Below are 16,825 nucleotides of genomic sequence, written 5' to 3' on the forward strand. Positions count from 1 at the left end.
ACTGATCCGTGCAGCTGTTTGGTGATTTACTGCTGGCTCTGACGTCTCCGCAGCATCGTGATATCTTGACGACGCCATAGCACAGATTCAGTATAAAGAAAATAAACTTCTTCATCCTCTCACGTTAGACCGAGGACAGATCATAGACTGTATAAAAATATGGACGTAGTTACCGTGACGTCACCCGTTGGTTTCTGAGGAGCGGTTTTGAAGCTCAAAGCGAGCCGCTCCGGCCGTCGCCATCTTGGCAGTGTGTGATGCTGCCTAACTTGGGCATTTTAACATGAGGGGTCTATGGGGATTGACTCGCTTTTGGAGCCTCAAGTGGCCATCAAGTGCCGCCTGGGGCAGACTGGACGCTACAGTGACTCTCTATCGCCTCCTGAGGTACGGACTGGTATTACCAGACAGGACGGGCCGGGTATGTTCTTACTTACGGTACCTTTAAGGACTTCTCTCTTCCATGTACGTCTTTGCTCTGACCTGAGTGAAATATTCACTTTTAAATTGTGAATTTGAGGAACCTGCTGATACTTTCACATACAGTAGCTGCGTTTCACTTTGACATGTAGAAATATACAGTTTTGTTTTGTTTTAAAGTTCAGTTTCATTTTCCATTTTTCTTTGCTTTGGATAGAAAGGAAAATCCTAAACCTTTTTTGTTATATTTATTTATTTATTTGTTCTGGCATCAACCACAGGCTCTTTTCCTTTCTATCTCGCTTCTTTTGTTTATCGTATTTTTTAAAATTATTATATTTAAAATTATATGAAATCAATTTAAAACTGTCAGAACAATCCTGTCTCACTAATAACTTTATTTATTTTACAAATTTAAAACTGGTTTCAAGGCTTGTAGACTTGTGTTGTAACAGAGATATTTAGTCATAATTATGAGATACGGAAGTTGTAATAACAAAATTGTCTTCATACATTTTCAAAGAATTTGGTTGTCTGACAGTTTATTGTTCTTGTCCTTTTAGATTCCTTTAAAAACTACAAGTGTGTAAAAAAATCCTGAACCCGACAAACATTACAAGGCCAAAGTTTTCCTCTCAGGTGAAGAAAATACATATATTTTAAAACAGGACGGTAGAAATAATAAATGACTGATGATTCTCACAGTAACAGATTTACTGAAAATACCAAATATTCATAATTTCCTAGCTGAAATAGATTTCTCACTCAACTCTGTGAAAGTGCTTTAAAATAAGAAATCTGTTGGACTCACATAGAATTATTTTGTTCATGAGTTTAATAAAGCTTTTATGTTTCTCACTGTTATTTTTACTGTTTGTTTGGACAATTTCACACAGATTTATTTTTATTTAGAGCTTTTTAATCGATTAGTTGATTGACAGAAAATCAATCAGCAACTTTTTTGATGATCAATTAGTCATTTTAGACATTTTTAAAGCAAAAACGTTAAAAATTCTCTATATTCTGATTCTCCAATATGATGATTTATTTGTTCTCTCTGGTTTATATTTACTGTAAACTGAATATCTTTAGGTTTTGGACTGTTGGTCAGACAAACATCATTTACTTTGACTCTGGAGAACATGACAGACATTTTTCACGATTTTCCAACATTTTATAGATCAAACAATTAATCGACCCTTTGGAGGCTCATAATACTTGTGTACTTTTACTGTAGTAGGATTTTTCATATTTGTAATGGAGTATTTATACATTACTGTGCTGGTACTTTTACTGCAGTAAAGTATCTGAATACTTCTTTCACCGCTGACTGAATGTTTGTAGGACAAATCATTACATTTTGAAATAAAGTTGATTTTAAACCTCAGAGTGAGACCTCTTCACGTGTGCGCCTCTCTGTGTAAAAACGCGTCACAGGGAATTTCCAGTAGGGAAGGAAATCAACTTTATGAACAACTGAGACAACTTACTGTCACCTGCAGGACTTTTGATTCTCGGACTTTGACACATATCGATTTTGTTCGCGGAGAATAAAAAATAATTGTAGTTCTATAAACTTTACTGACGTAAAGCGTCATGACGTACTCCAATTAAACCCAGTTATTGTAAATGGATCCACTGGTGCAGCATGTGCATGGCGAAATGATGTGCAGAAGTTATCTGAACTGAGCTGGATTCAGGTCTGTCACTCATAGTTCATGTTGAAGGATTCAGACTTTTGACGTGACGTAGCTAACCAGGTAAGAACACCTTAATTACCGCTCCCTACTTATTATAATAACTAACTAAACAGCTTTCTATGTGCACTCATTATCGTAACTTTGCCTTGACCCGTTTCAACACTGAGAGTTTTGGCAGCTCGCTTTGTTGTGCTGCTTACTTCCTTATTAGCCAGGTAACTTTGAGAACGTCACACCAATCTGCGTCTGAAACAAGCGCACTTTAAGTTTTCCTCGTTATCGGCAAACACAGGTGCGTTTTACAACAGCAATAAAGATATATTTTATATTTAAGAGAGCCGCTAACTAATTCGGCATGCGTGTAACTGACGTGAAGTCCTTATTTTAGTCATATTTTTCACTTTCATTATCGCCTCTCACGTTGAGTTTCCTACCGCCGCCGTCCATGTTTTCTCCCTAAAAGAACTCAACGTTTCTGAACGGACAAAACGTTTAAAAGCCGAAACGGTCATTTATAAATGAGCTGTTGGGTAGATTTAATATAAGCTGAAAACACGAATGTATTATACGGAGTTATATTTATAAAAGTATGTTGTACTGTAGAATATCCTGAGCTGAGCAGCAAAGAAGCGTTAAATCGCTGTAAATGTTAACGGAGTTTCGCGTTGCGGGACCTGTGAGCGCTAGCTGCCAGTTAGCGGTTTGCTTCGACTCTTTTAAGGACATTTTCTAACATGAAACCAACAGTCACACCGGAACAGTACAGCTGTCGGTGCTGTGGACATGTACAGTATCTGTTAATAAGTGTTTATTATTTTTAACAGCCGCTGTAACGACACGTTCAACACAAACTGCCCGGTGGTGCTAGCTGTTAGCCGGAGAGCTAATACAGGCGCGTTCCTGTGGAGCCGTGAACGCGCGGTGGCAAACACCAACAAGTGTCAGATTATTTATTAATAATAAATAAACAAATAACAAGTTAACTTTATTTGTACAACGTAGCGCCTTGTATACACAACATACAGACATCTTCTTATTTTTCAACTGTTATTTACTCCTTACCTAATATTTTAGCTGAAATCTTGAATGTTTTTGGCTTAGTTAATCATGATTAAAATATATATTTTATAGCAGTAAATGTTTGTTAAATATTATTGGTTGGATGCTCATCATCATCATCATCATCACTAGTTCATTAGACTTTGTATTTATATTACAGTTGAAGAGTTGAGTTTGACCTTTGCTGTTGACCTTTGCAGACATCATGGCTGGAGACGACCACTACCTTCACGCCTCCAACCCGGTAAACTCACAACCACACTTCTCTGTTTGACAGTTTGATAGGTCACACTGACACTGACTCTAGAAAGCATATCATTTTATAACAGTTATTATTGTTTATTATTCATTATTGATTAATCTGATTAGTTGTTTGGTCCATAAAATATCAGAAAAATGGTGAAAAAATGTGTTTCAGTGTTGAAGACGACGTCATCAGATGTCTTGTTTTGTCCACAGCTCAAAGATCTTCAGTTTACTGTCACAGAGACTAAAGAAACCAGAAAATATTCACATTTAAGAAGCTGAATCAGAGAATTTAGACATTATCTTCTTAAAAAATGAATCAAGATGATGAATGGATGATCAGAATAGTTGGTTGCAGTTCTAGTTTATCATGAGTCAAATATCTTGTTATAAAACCAGATGTATTCCTGGTTCACTTTTACTTTGTTTTAGGTTTGACAATTAATTTTATTAAATTAAATATATTTTTGGTATTAATATACAGACAGTATTAAAGCTTGTGTCTCCTCTGTGGCTTAAATGAAGAGACAATTTACCAAACACACTGATCAGGAAGTGCTGCTGAAATGATAAAAATACAACCAGTAATATAATAATTATGCATTAATATCTCATGTATTTTTGTAGAGCTGTAACAAGTAGTCCATTAATTGCTATATTGATAATTGATTCATTTAGAGTCATTTTTTAAGAAGAAAAAGTCCAAATTCTCTGATTCCAGCTTCATAAATGTGAATATTTTCTGGTTTCTTTAGTTTCTATGACAGAAAACTGAAGATCTTTGTGTTTTTGGACATTTGAGGACGTCGTCTTCAGCTTCATGAAACACTGATCAACATTTATCACCATTTTCTGACATTTTATAAACCAAACAACTAATTAGTTAATTAAGAAAACACTTTAGATAATCAGATGAGTTAATAATGAAGATCAGTTTGTACGTTGAGTGTTTGTTGTGAACAGATTTTTCTCATCGTGTTCGTCTTTCTCTCCGTCAGATCTTTGAGAATCTGATGATGGACGCTGGGTGGGAATATCAACATTTTCCTGCCATATCTCAGACGTCGTCTCTGCGGACAGGTGAGAGCCACTTCCTGTTCACACACACACACACACACACACACACACACACACACACACACACACACACACACACACAGAACGTTAGAGCTGCAACAATCAGTCCATTAATCAATTAGTTGATTGACAGAAAATTACTCAGGAACTATTTTGATAATTGAATCATCATTTTTACCTTTTTTTTTTTTTAAACAAAACTGCCAAATATTAGTAACATTATCTGGTTTCAGCTTCTTAAATGTGAAGATTTGAATCTATTCTGTGATGAACATGATAATAAACTGAATGTTTTTAGTTTTAGACTGAAACCTTCGACTCTGACGGCTGTTTTTATATAAAACAATGAACTGATTAATCAAGTAAAGAATAATAATCGTTCATTGTACCGCTACAGAATATCTTGTAATATATATTTTATACCAAAACAGTGAAAAACTGATCACAGCTGCAGCTTTATTTTCTGTTGTAAACAAAAATGTCAATATTTTTTCTGATTAATCATCAAGTCAATAAGCTGATCCTTCAGATCACTAAAGATGTTTAATGAGCAACGATATCAAACGAGCAGAGAACATTATCAATATCTGATTATTTTCTCTATTAATCAAGAAAACATTTTCTATATAAAATGTCAGAAAAATGTTTTTTACTCTTTACCAAAGTGTTTGTTTTTGTTCTGACCAACAGTTTAATGTGTGTTACTGTTTAATATGACGAAGAAAAGCAGCAAATCCTCATTATTGATTCATCTGTTGATTATTTTCTTGATTAATCGATCAGTCGTTTGGTCCATAAAATGTCAGAAAATGTCTTGTTTTGTCAGAGAGATTAAAGAAACCAGAAAATATTCACATTTAACAAACTGCAATCAGAGAATCTGGACTTTTGTTCTTAAAAAATGACTCAAAGCGATTTATTGATTATCAACACAGTTGCCGATCGACTAATCTATAAATCATCTAACGTTGCAGCTGTAGGAGAGAACAGTGTTATCATAACTTCAATAATCAGATCAATCAGATCCAACATTCAAGTTTCAGCTCAATTATTTTCTATTATTTTCATTATTGATTCATCTTTCTGTCTATGAAATGTCAGAAAATAGTGAAACATACTCGTCATAATGTCTCAGAGCTTAAAGCGACGTCTTCAAACCTCAGTTTACATCGTTTATGACAAAGAAAAATATCAAATATTCACATTTAGAAGCTGAAACCAATTCTTTGACATCTTTCCTCAAATAAATATCCTAATGAGAAATAGTGATTGAATGTGTCCGTGGAGCGACGGGTTCGGGTCTGGATGTAATGAAGCCGACGGTTCTGGTCCAGAGGATCATTAGAAACCATCAGTTCTGCTGTAAACACGCAGCTCAGTTGTATTTTGGGAGAAACAGCTGCTGTCAGCATGTGGAGCAGAGCTGCGTTTCATTAGTCGTTCTACATGCCCTCATTGACTTCCTCTCGGGGGGGGGGAATCCCCGCCATGACACACGTCGTTTCCATTTCTCTGGAAAACTCAAGTGAACTTTATGAGATTGACCCTCTGAGGAAGCGAGTCATCAACGGTGATCTGTCAGCGGTGATCAGTTGGTGGCGATCGGTTGGTGGTGATTGGTTGGTGGTGATTGGTCGGCGGCGATCGGTCGGCGGTGATCGGTTGGCGGCGATCGGTTAGTGGTGATTGGTTGGCGGTGATCAGTCAGCGGTGATTGGTTGGCGGTGATCGGTCGGCAGCGATCGGTCGGCGGTGATCGGTCAGCGGTGATCGGTTGGCGGAGATCGGTCGGCGGTGATTGGTCAGCGGTGATTGGTCGGCAGCGATCGGTCGGCGGTGATCGGTCAGCGGTGATCGGTTGGCGGAGATCGGTCGGCGGCGATCAGTCAGCGGCGATCAGTCAGCGATGACTGCCACACGTTGCTGTTTCACATCATTGTTGGACGCGACGTCAACAAGCCGCGGTGGTTAAAACAGATGTTTGTGATCGCAAAACAAACAAAAACAACATCTGTAAACAATCTACAAGTGTTAAAAGTAACAACATCCAGATAATCAGAGGAAACATGTTGAAGCTCAGTTTTTGTCTCGTTGTGGAATAAATTAATGAATTATTTACATCCAGATCATCAGTGTTACTGCAGCATCATAGTGATGTTACTAACGTGAGGCCACACATTATAACACACTGATTGTTTATGTTATTATGGGATTTAAACTACTGAACACAATGAATCCATTTAAATCCCTCCGCTCCTCCGTGTGACGCCTGCTGTTACGTAACACGAGGCCGAGGGTGAAGTCGACGAGGGGAAGTGGAACTACTAATGAAACGCAGCCAAAGTTTCCTGCTCTCTGCTTCACGGCTTCAAGGGGGAGAAAAAAGCACCTGAAACTTTCTTTTTGGGAAAACGAATGTGTGTAAAAAAAAAAAAAAAAAAGGTTGTGTGTTGAAGGTAAAGTGAAAGAGGAGTTTCGTGACGTGTCGGTAGCCGGTCCTCTGTGGTGACTCTCTGCTCTCACTTCCCTGTTTGTGTCCAGACGACGTTATTCTGAGGTAAAGATAACTGAGCTGAAGGTTGAAGATGAGGAGGATGTGTAGGATGAGGGGAAAGTATCTCCTCTTTACATTTACATGTGAGTAATGTGTGTGATTCATCATCAGCTCCTCCACAAATGTTTTGGTGCTCGAAATAAACACAAGTAACTAAAGGAAAGTATTATAAAAACACACACTACAGTATAAAAATAAGATAATTATGACTTAAATGAGGAGATAAGATTCATTTAGCAGATGCTTTTATCTGAGAGCTGATTCAACACCAGCAGGGAACCAGTCAGGAGAGAAGAAGACCAGTAAGAAACATGAAGCTGAGTTCAAGTCTGATAGGATGAAGCTGCCAACAGGCTGGTCTTCAGTCTTTTAGACTTTTAGATCCACCAGCAGGGATCTACAGAGGAGAAGAGTCCAGCTAGAGACTCAGGGTCCTGTTGAGGTACCAGGCGCCTTTTCATTGGTGGAGTGTAGACCTGGATGAGGGAGTTCAGGTAGGCGGGAGCTGTTTTAGTTGCTGTTTTATAGGCAGCAACTGGGAACCAGTGGAGGGAGATGAACAGCAGGGTGATGTGTGATGTCGTGCTGCGTTCTGGATCATCTGCAGAGGTTACAGGCTGACATGTTACAGCTGCTGTTACTCAACCCGAGCTGGATGGAAACCATGAAAAATAAAGTATTTCTCATAGCTTTTAATATGGCTTTAATCAGTATATTTATAAAACGATGTGTGAAAAAATGACAATGAGTCATCGATGAAGCTGCAGAGAATTATCAGAGACTCTGCAGCTCCTCTCGGCTTTACGGAGCTTTATAGTGAGTTTCAGCTCGTTGTTTATCTGTCCGGCTGCAACTTTACTGTTCTGGTTCACTCTCAGCGTCTCATAGCGTCGTTTTCAGAGAAAAGGCTGTAAAAAGCCACTGAACACTACCTGCTCAGCACCAAACGGCAAACTGAATGAACAATCTGAATGAAAAAGCATCTTTTATGATTCTTGCACAGATTTGAGTGTGCAGATGCTTTCTTGATTTTCAGTTTAGTACTACAGAGCTGCAGATGTCTGGAAGTCAAGTTCAATTAAAAACATTAAAAGTTGACCAAATCTAATAAGAAGAAGAGACTACAGTTTATAACAGCAGACATGATGGAAATCTGATCTCAGAGCTGCTCAAACTGCAGACAGATGACCAGAAATCCAACCAATCAGACGCTTTGATTCTGCTCTGACTGACGTTCAGCCCGGTTCTAAAGGGTTAAAGTCCGGTTATATTCCACCTCATATTTGATTCGTGTCGGTCTTTCTTGTGTGAAGACTGGCAGCGTGGATCAGCTGACTGCAGCTGTGGTTGTTGAGCGAGTTATAGAGTGATGATGATGATAATGATGATGATGATGATGATGATGGTGGTGGTGGGGGAGGAAGTGGCTGCAGCTGTCAGAAGGCAGGATGTTGCAGCTACTGCAGCAGCAGCAGCAGACCGGGTCAGCTGACTGTTCCCACAGAGAGACTCTCTAAAGGACACGTTCAATATTTCTGATGTGTCTTAAAACAAGCGTTTAGACTGTAAATGTGTCAGACATGATATGACGAACTCACACTGATGAAGACTCATATAACCTTCACTTCTACTTTTAAATGACTGTGTGGACACTCTGTGGATTTTATCCTCCATCACTTCCATTAAAGCACATTTGAAGGATGTTTTAATATCCAGTATGAACAGGAGGAATGATTACAGTGCTGGTTTAAAACCAGTCCTTTAATGGGATTTCTATGTTCTTTATGTCACTATAAACATATATGAGCTCAGTTAAAGGAACAGTCCGCCAGATGTTTCCTCTCTCTGAGTCAAAAGAGGAAAAAAAATCCACCTTCCAACAACTCAGAGTGTCTGATTTACACTTCTACACTAGAAATATGCAAATCTACTAAAGCAGCAACTAATCATCATTTTCATTAGTGATTGATCTGATTGATGTTTAATCTATAAAACATCAGGAAACATTAATGTCTTTTTTGTACAATAAACAGTCAAAAACCTGAATATAATCAATTTACTATCATGTAAGCAAGCAATCAATCAATCAATCAAGAACCTGAAACCATCAAATGTTTCATTAAAAGAATTACCTGAACTAATAATCGATTATCAGAATAGTTGCTGATGAATTTTCCTTTGATTGATTAATTGATAAATCGATTAATCCTTTGGATTTGAATGACTTCATTGCCTTTCATAAAGCTGCACCGATTAGTCGATTCATTTATGGAAAGATGATCGGTGACAAATTCGGTCATCGATCAATCGTTTTAGTTCATTTTTTAGCTTCTCCACTGTGAGTTTCCTCCGTCACACTCGACAGGAAACTGATGGTCGAACTAAACGAGACCCGTTACTGGCACTGATTTAATTATGATTTACATTGAGAGAATAATTGGCAGATTGATCAATAATGAAACTAACTAACTAAAGTACTGAAGTCAAATCGATTTTATTTATATTAGAATGAGAAGTAATCAGCAGCAGTTTATGGTTTTGTTTCAGGGCTGTAACTGTTTTAAATATATAATACATAATTATATGTGTGTGTGTGTGTTTCAGTGGACGGACCCTTCCTGCAGATCCTCGAGCAGCCGAAGCAGGTAAAACTCACCTGTCACTCACCTGTCAGTCACCCGTCACTCACCTGTCAGTCACCTGTCACTCACCTGTCACTCACCTGTCACTCACCCGTCAGTCACCTGTCACTCACCTGTCAGTCACCTGTCAGTCACCTGTCAGTCACCTGTCACTCACCTGTCACTAACCCGTCAGTCACCTGTCACTCACCTGTCACTCACCCGTCAGTCACCTGTCACTCACCTGTCAGTCACCTGTCACTCACCTGTCACTAACCCGTCAGTCACCTGTCACTCACCTGTCACTAACCCGTCAGTCACCTGTCACTCACCTGTCACTCACCCGTCAGTCACCTGTCACTCACCTGTCACTCACCTGTCACTCACCCGTCACTCACCTGTCACTCACCTGTCAGTCACCTGTCACTCACCCGTCAGTCACCCGTCAGTCACCCGTCACTCACCCGTCAGTCACCTGTCACTCACCCGTCACTCACCCGTCACTCACCCGTCACTCACCTGCCACTCACCCGTCAGTCACCCGTCACTCACCCGTCACTCACCTGTCACTCACCCGTCACTCACCCGTCACTCACCCGTCACTCACCCGTCACTCAACTGTCACTCACCTGTCACTCACCCGTCAGTCACCTGTCACTCACCCGTCACTCACCTGTCACTCACCTGTCCTCAGTGTTCCTGATGTCACATAGTAAATAAATAATAAAGCAACAGACATGTTTACTGTTTAAAAGAAAACCTTATTATTACAATCACTTTGTTTACAATTTAGTCACTTTGTTTACAGTTTAGTGACTTTATTTACAATTTAGTCACTTTGTTTACAGTTTAGTCACTTTATTTACAGTTTAGTGACTTTGTTTACAGTTTAGTGACTTTATTTACAGTTTAGTGACTTTGTTTACAGTTTGGTGACTTTATTTACAGTTTAGTGACTTTGTTTACAGTTTAGTGACTTTGTTTACAGTTTGGTGACTTTATTTACAGTTTAGTGACTTTATTTACAGTTTGGTGACTTTGTTTACAGTTTAGTCACTTTGTTTACAATTTAGTCGCTTTGTTTACAGTTTAGTCACTTTGTTTACAGTTTAGTCACTTTATTTACAGTTTGGTGACTTTATTTACAGTTTAGTGACTTTGTTTACAGTTTAGTGACTTTATTTACAGTTTAGTGACTTTGTTTACAGTTTAGTCACTTTATTTACAGTTTAGTGACTTTGTTTACAGTTTGGTGACTTTGTTTACAGTTTAGTGACTTTATTTACAGTTTAGTGACTTTGTTTACAATTTAGTCACTTTATTTACAGTTTAGTGACTTTGTTTACAGTTTGGTGACTTTATTTACAGTTTAGTCACTTTGTTTACAGTTTGGTGACTTTATTTACAGTTTAGTGACTTTGTTTACAGTTTAGTCACTTTATTTACAGTTTGGTGACTTTATTTACAGTTTAGTGACTTTGTTTACAGTTTAGTCACTTTGTTTACAATTTAGTCGCTTTGTTTACAGTTTAGTCACTTTGTTTACAGTTTAGTCACTTTATTTACAGTTTGGTGACTTTGTTTACAGTTTAGTGACTTTGTTTACAGTTTAGTCACTTTGTTTACAGTTTAGTCACTTTATTTACAGTTTAGTGACTTTATTTACAGTTTAGTGACTTTGTTTACAGTTTAGTCACTTTATTTACAGTTTAGTGACTTTGTTTACAGTTTGGTGACTTTGTTTACAGTTTAGTCACTTTGTTTACAGTTTGGTGACTTTGTTTACAGTTTAGTGACTTTATTTACAGTTTAGTGACTTTGTTTACAATTTAGTCACTTTATTTACAGTTTAGTGACTTTGTTTACAGTTTGGTGACTTTATTTACAGTTTAGTCACTTTGTTTACAGTTTGGTGACTTTATTTACAGTTTAGTGACTTTGTTTACAGTTTAGTGACTTTGTTTACAGTTTGGTGACTTTATTTACAGTTTAGTCACTTTGTTTACAGTTTGGTGACTTTATTTACAGTTTGGTGACTTTATTTACAGTTTAGTGACTTTGTTTACAGTTTAGTGACTTTATTTACAGTTTAGTCACTTTATTTAGAGTTTAGTCACTTTGTTTACAGTTTAGTGACTTTATTTACAGTTTAGTCACTTTGTTTACAGTTTAGTGACTTTGTTTACAGTTTAGTCACTTTGTTTACAATTTAGTCACTTTGTTTACAGTTTAGTCACTTTATTTACAATTTAGTCGCTTTGTTTACAGTTTAGTCACTTTGTTTACAATTTAGTCACTTTGTTTACAGTTAAGTCACTTTATTTACAATTTAGTCGCTTTGTTTACAGTTTAGTCGCTTTGTTTACAGTTAAGTCACTTTGTTTACAGTTTAGTGACTTTGTTTACAGTTTAGTGACTTTATTTACAGTTTAGTGACTTTGTTTACAGTTTAGTCACTTTATTTAGAGTTTATTCACATTGTTTACAGTTTAGTCACTTTGTTTACAGTTTAGTCACTTTATTTACAATTTAGTCGCTTTGTTTACAGTTTAGTCACTTTGTTTACAGTTTAGTGACTTTGTTTACAATTTAGTCACTTTGTTTACAATTTAGTCACTTTGTTTACAGTTTAGTCACTTTATTTACAGTTTAGTCGCTTTGTTTACAGTTTAGTCACTTTGTTTACAATTTAGTCACTTTGTTTACAGTTAAGTCACTTTATTTACAATTTAGTCGCTTTGTTTACAGTTTAGTCGCTTTGTTTACAGTTAAGTCACTTTGTTTACAGTTAAGTCACTTTGTTTACAGTTTAGTGACTTTATTTACAGTTTAGTGACTTTGTTTACAGTTTAGTCACTTTATTTAGAGTTTAGTGACTTTATTTAGAGTTTGGGGACTTTGTTTACAGTTTAGTGACTTTATTTACAGTTTAGTCACTTTGTTTACAGTTTAGTCACTTTATTTAGAGTTTATTCACTTTGTTTACAGTTTAGTCACTTTGTTTACAGTTTAGTCACTTTATTTACAGTTTAGTCGCTTTGTTTACAGTTTAGTCACTTTGTTTACAATTTAGTCACTTTGTTTACAGTTAAGTCACTTTATTTACAATTTAGTCGCTTTGTTTACAGTTTAGTCGCTTTGTTTACAGTTTAGTCGCTTTGTTTACAGTTAAGTCACTTTGTTTACAGTTAAGTCACTTTGTTTACAGTTTAGTGACTTTATTTACAGTTTAGTGACTTTGTTTACAGTTTAGTCACTTTATTTAGAGTTTAGTGACTTTATTTAGAGTTTGGGGACTTTGTTTACAGTTTAGTGACTTTATTTACAGTTTAGTCACTTTGTTTACAGTTTAGTCACTTTATTTAGAGTTTATTCACTTTGTTTACAGTTTAGTCACTTTGTTTACAGTTTAGTCACTTTATTTACAGTTTGGTGACTTTATTTACAGTTTAGTGACTTTGTTTACAGTTTAGTGACTTTATTTACACTTTATACACTTTATTTACAGTTTAGTGACTTTGTTTACAGTTTGGTGACTTTGTTTACAGTTTAGTGACTTTGTTTACTATTTAGTGACTTTATTTACAGTTAAGTGACTTTATTTACAGTTTAGTCACTTTATTTAGAGTTTAGTGACTTTGTTTACAGTTTGGTGACTTTATTTACAGTTTAGTGACTTTGTTTACAGTTTGGTGACTTTATTTACAGTTTAGTCGCTTTGTTTACAGTTTGGTGACTTTGTTTACAGTTTAGTGACTTTATTTACAGTTTAGTGACTTTGTTTACAGTTTAGTCACTTTATTTAGAGTTTATTCACTTTGTTTACAGTTTAGTGACTTTGTTTACAGTTTAGTGATTTTATTTACAGTTTATTCACTTTATTTACAGTTTATTCACTTTGTTTACAGTTTGGTGACTTTGTTTACAGTTTAGCGACTTTGTTTACAGTTCAGTCACTTTATTTAGAGTTTATTCACTTTGTTTACAGTTTAGTCACTTTGTTTACAGTTTAGTCAATTTATTTACAGTTTATTCATTTTGTTTACAGTTTGGTGACTTTGTTTACAGTTTAGTCAATTTATTTACAGTTTAGCGACTTTGTTTACAGTTTAGTGACTTTGTTTACAGTTTAGCGACTTTGTTTACAGTTTAGTGACTTTATTTACAGTTTAGCGACTTTGTTTACAGTTTAGTGACTTTGTTTACCGTTTACAGTTTTTACTATTTTAATGGAGATACAGTCTCTAAATGACCTCAAACATATCTTTGACATTTCTCTGCTGACATATTGATACCAATATATCTCCAATAACTAATTATCAGCTGATTGATTCTGTTTATCACTGTGAACGTGTAAATGTGTATTACAGTGTGTGTTTCTGTCTCTCAGCGTGGCTTCAGGTTCAGGTATGGCTGTGAAGGTCCATCTCACGGCGGCTTGCCGGGAGCCTCCAGCGAGAAGAACAGGAAGACCTACCCCACCGTCAAGGTAACACTTCCTGTCTGTCAGCCTGCCGTCAAACTCTACACTGAGTCGCCAACTTCCACTTAAACCTGTGTGTCGTCTCTTTGTGGTGTGACATGTTTCAGAAAAGGCTTCAATCAGGGTGAATATAAAGATGTTTACATTCTTTTCTGCAGTACTGGAAGAAGTACTCAGATACTTTACTGCAGTAAAAGTACCAATACACAAAGTAAAAATACTCCACTAGAAGTAAAAGTCCTGAATGAAAAATCCTTCTATAGTAAAAGTACATAAGTATTATGAGCTTGATGTAGTTAAAGTATTGCAGTAAAAGTAGTGGTTTGGTCCCTCTGACTGATATATTATTATATATGACATCATTAGATTATTAATAGTGAAGCATCAGTGTTAGAGCAGCATGTTACTGTTGTAGCTGCTGGAGGTGGAGCTAGTTTACACTACTTTATATACAGTTAGCTAGTTTAGTCCAGTGGTTCCCAACCTAGGGGTCGGGCCCCTCCAAAGGGTCAGCAGATAAATCTGAGGGGTGGTGAGATGATTAATGGGAGAGGAAAGAAGAAAAAACAAAGTTCTGATACACAAATCTGTTTGAAAAGTAACTGAAGCTGTTAAATAAATGTAGTGGAGTAGAAAGTATAAAGTAGCATCACATGGAAATACTCAAGTAAAGTACAAGTACCTCAAAATTGTACTAAAGTACAGTACTTGAGTAAATGTACTTAGTTACTGTCTGTGATGTCAAACAGCCTCATGTTGAACTGTGAAGCTGCAGCAGCAGGTTTCTGATCTGCACCTGCAGGATCAGAGTCAGCTGACTCGCCCTGTTTGATGTTAAAGAGCGAAACAGTCGATCTTGAAGCCGGACCGACGGCGGCGGCATTCCAGAGTAAAATTATGAGGCTAAAAATAATATGCAGGAAGTGATAGAAAGCATTTGCTGCACAGAGAAGAATTAGAGCACTAAACGCGGAGTGGTGCAGCAACAGCAGAGGAAATACGAGAGTTTCCTGCAGAGTGAAGAGCTGACTCTTAGAATGAAGGCGGGTTGGTTTTTTGTAGTTGTCTTTGTGGTTTTACTCAGAATGACCACAGATCATGCAAATAGACGGACACAGATATGAACTCAACACGAATACATCATCCTCGGTCGGTTTGTCACAAGCTAAAAGCAGAAACTATGACGACTGCAACTTCCACTCTTATATTGTTTCATGCAGCTTTTTGAACAAAAGCTTTTCTATCAAACAGGGTTTTCCCTTCTTACTGCTTCTAAAAGTCTAACACAGTTTTGTCAGTTTGAAGCCACGTTGAGGTTGGGAAACACTGCTCCTCACTGCTGTCTGAAAACTCAAACTCATCAGATAGTTTTCAGTGTGTTGAGTTCCTGCAGGAGAGTTCCAGATGTGAGAAGCTGCTCCGGACAAGTTTTACTGTCCAAAAGTTGAGGAACTTTAGGGGCGGGGTTTACAGCGCTGGCTGTCACTGATTGGTCAAACACACAGACTGCAGCTGTGCACTGCTTCATTCATAAAACAGGGAAGAAGTCAATTAATCAATTAGTTGCAGACAATTAAATTAATCGCAAACTATTTTATAATCAATTAATCATTTTGAGTCATTTTTTAAGAAAAAAAAGATTCTGTCACTTCTGTCAAAGATTCCAGCTTGTTAAATGTGAATATTTTCTGGTTTCTTTAGTCTCTATGACAGTAAACTTTGAGTTGTGGACAAAACAAAACATCTGAGGACGTCGTCTTGAACTTTGAGAAAACTGATCGACATGTTTCACTGTTTTCTGACATTTTCTTGACCAAACAACTAATTTATTATTCGAGAAAATAATTGACAGATTAATCACTAATGAAAATAATTGTTAGTTTCAGCCCTAAAGTCTAATGTAGATATTAGGACACGGAACAAGACATTTACTGTTGTTTATTAATGTTAAAACAAAGTTAGGCTTCAGGACTTGTTTTAAAAGACCACAGAAGAAGACCACAGACTGTATATAAAGCTGGCACAGCGACGTGTGACGTCACCTGTCGGTTACATCAGAGCTGCAGCTCGTTTCTGTAAATACCTCCGTCTACATTAAAACGCCAAGACGGGCAATTCTCCTCCTACTGGGCATGTGCAGAGGACAGATGAGCGAGTCAGACACAGAAAACCAGCGAAGAAGAAACAGTGTACTGTTTCCATTTAGTTTATTGCAGCAGATTCCAACAGCAGAGAAAGGTGGTCGATGACTACGTCTAACTCCGTTTAAGCCGTCCGCCAATGTTGTTGTTGTTGTTTCTTCTTCCTCTTCCAATGAAACGCCGCGCTGCTGCCACCATCTGTTCTGTCAGTGATATGACAGCGTTCACACTACAACACCAAGCCGACGTTTTCACATTTACAAACTCTGGACGATGTTTTGGAAAAGCCGTTTTAGTCTGAACGGAGAGAACAAAACGGAGAGAAGAATATGTGTTTATGAATGTAGCCGGCTTAGTGTGGACCTGGTCTCAGTGTGGACCTGGTCTCAGTGTGGACCCGGTCTCAGTGTGAGTCCTGGAGCCGAGGAGAGAGTCCTGGAGCCACCTGTCAATCACAGCCGTCAATCAACACCCACACAGCAGACATCAAAGCTGCTGTAAGTCTCCAAATCTTATTAATGGAG

General features: G+C 37.3%; 1 protein-coding gene across 1 annotated transcript in view; it reads left to right on the top strand.

The window, feature by feature from the left end:
- Positions 1 to 1,855: 1,855 nt before the first annotated feature.
- nfkb1 (nuclear factor of kappa light polypeptide gene enhancer in B-cells 1) overlaps positions 1,856 to 16,825 on the top strand; it is a 49,523-nt gene continuing 34,553 nt past the window's right edge. Inside the window, exons 1-5 of the mRNA XM_067598217.1 lie at positions 1,856 to 2,180; positions 3,380 to 3,423; positions 4,424 to 4,505; positions 9,661 to 9,701; positions 14,068 to 14,166. Of these exons, the coding sequence (XP_067454318.1) occupies positions 3,385 to 3,423; positions 4,424 to 4,505; positions 9,661 to 9,701; positions 14,068 to 14,166 (261 nt within the window). The 5' untranslated portion in view covers positions 1,856 to 2,180; positions 3,380 to 3,384. The remainder of the gene's footprint in view (positions 2,181 to 3,379; positions 3,424 to 4,423; positions 4,506 to 9,660; positions 9,702 to 14,067; positions 14,167 to 16,825) is intronic.

The sequence above is a fragment of the Thunnus thynnus genome, chromosome 9 (assembly GCF_963924715.1).
Source record: "Thunnus thynnus chromosome 9, fThuThy2.1, whole genome shotgun sequence".
Taxonomy (NCBI): domain Eukaryota; kingdom Metazoa; phylum Chordata; class Actinopteri; order Scombriformes; family Scombridae; genus Thunnus; species Thunnus thynnus.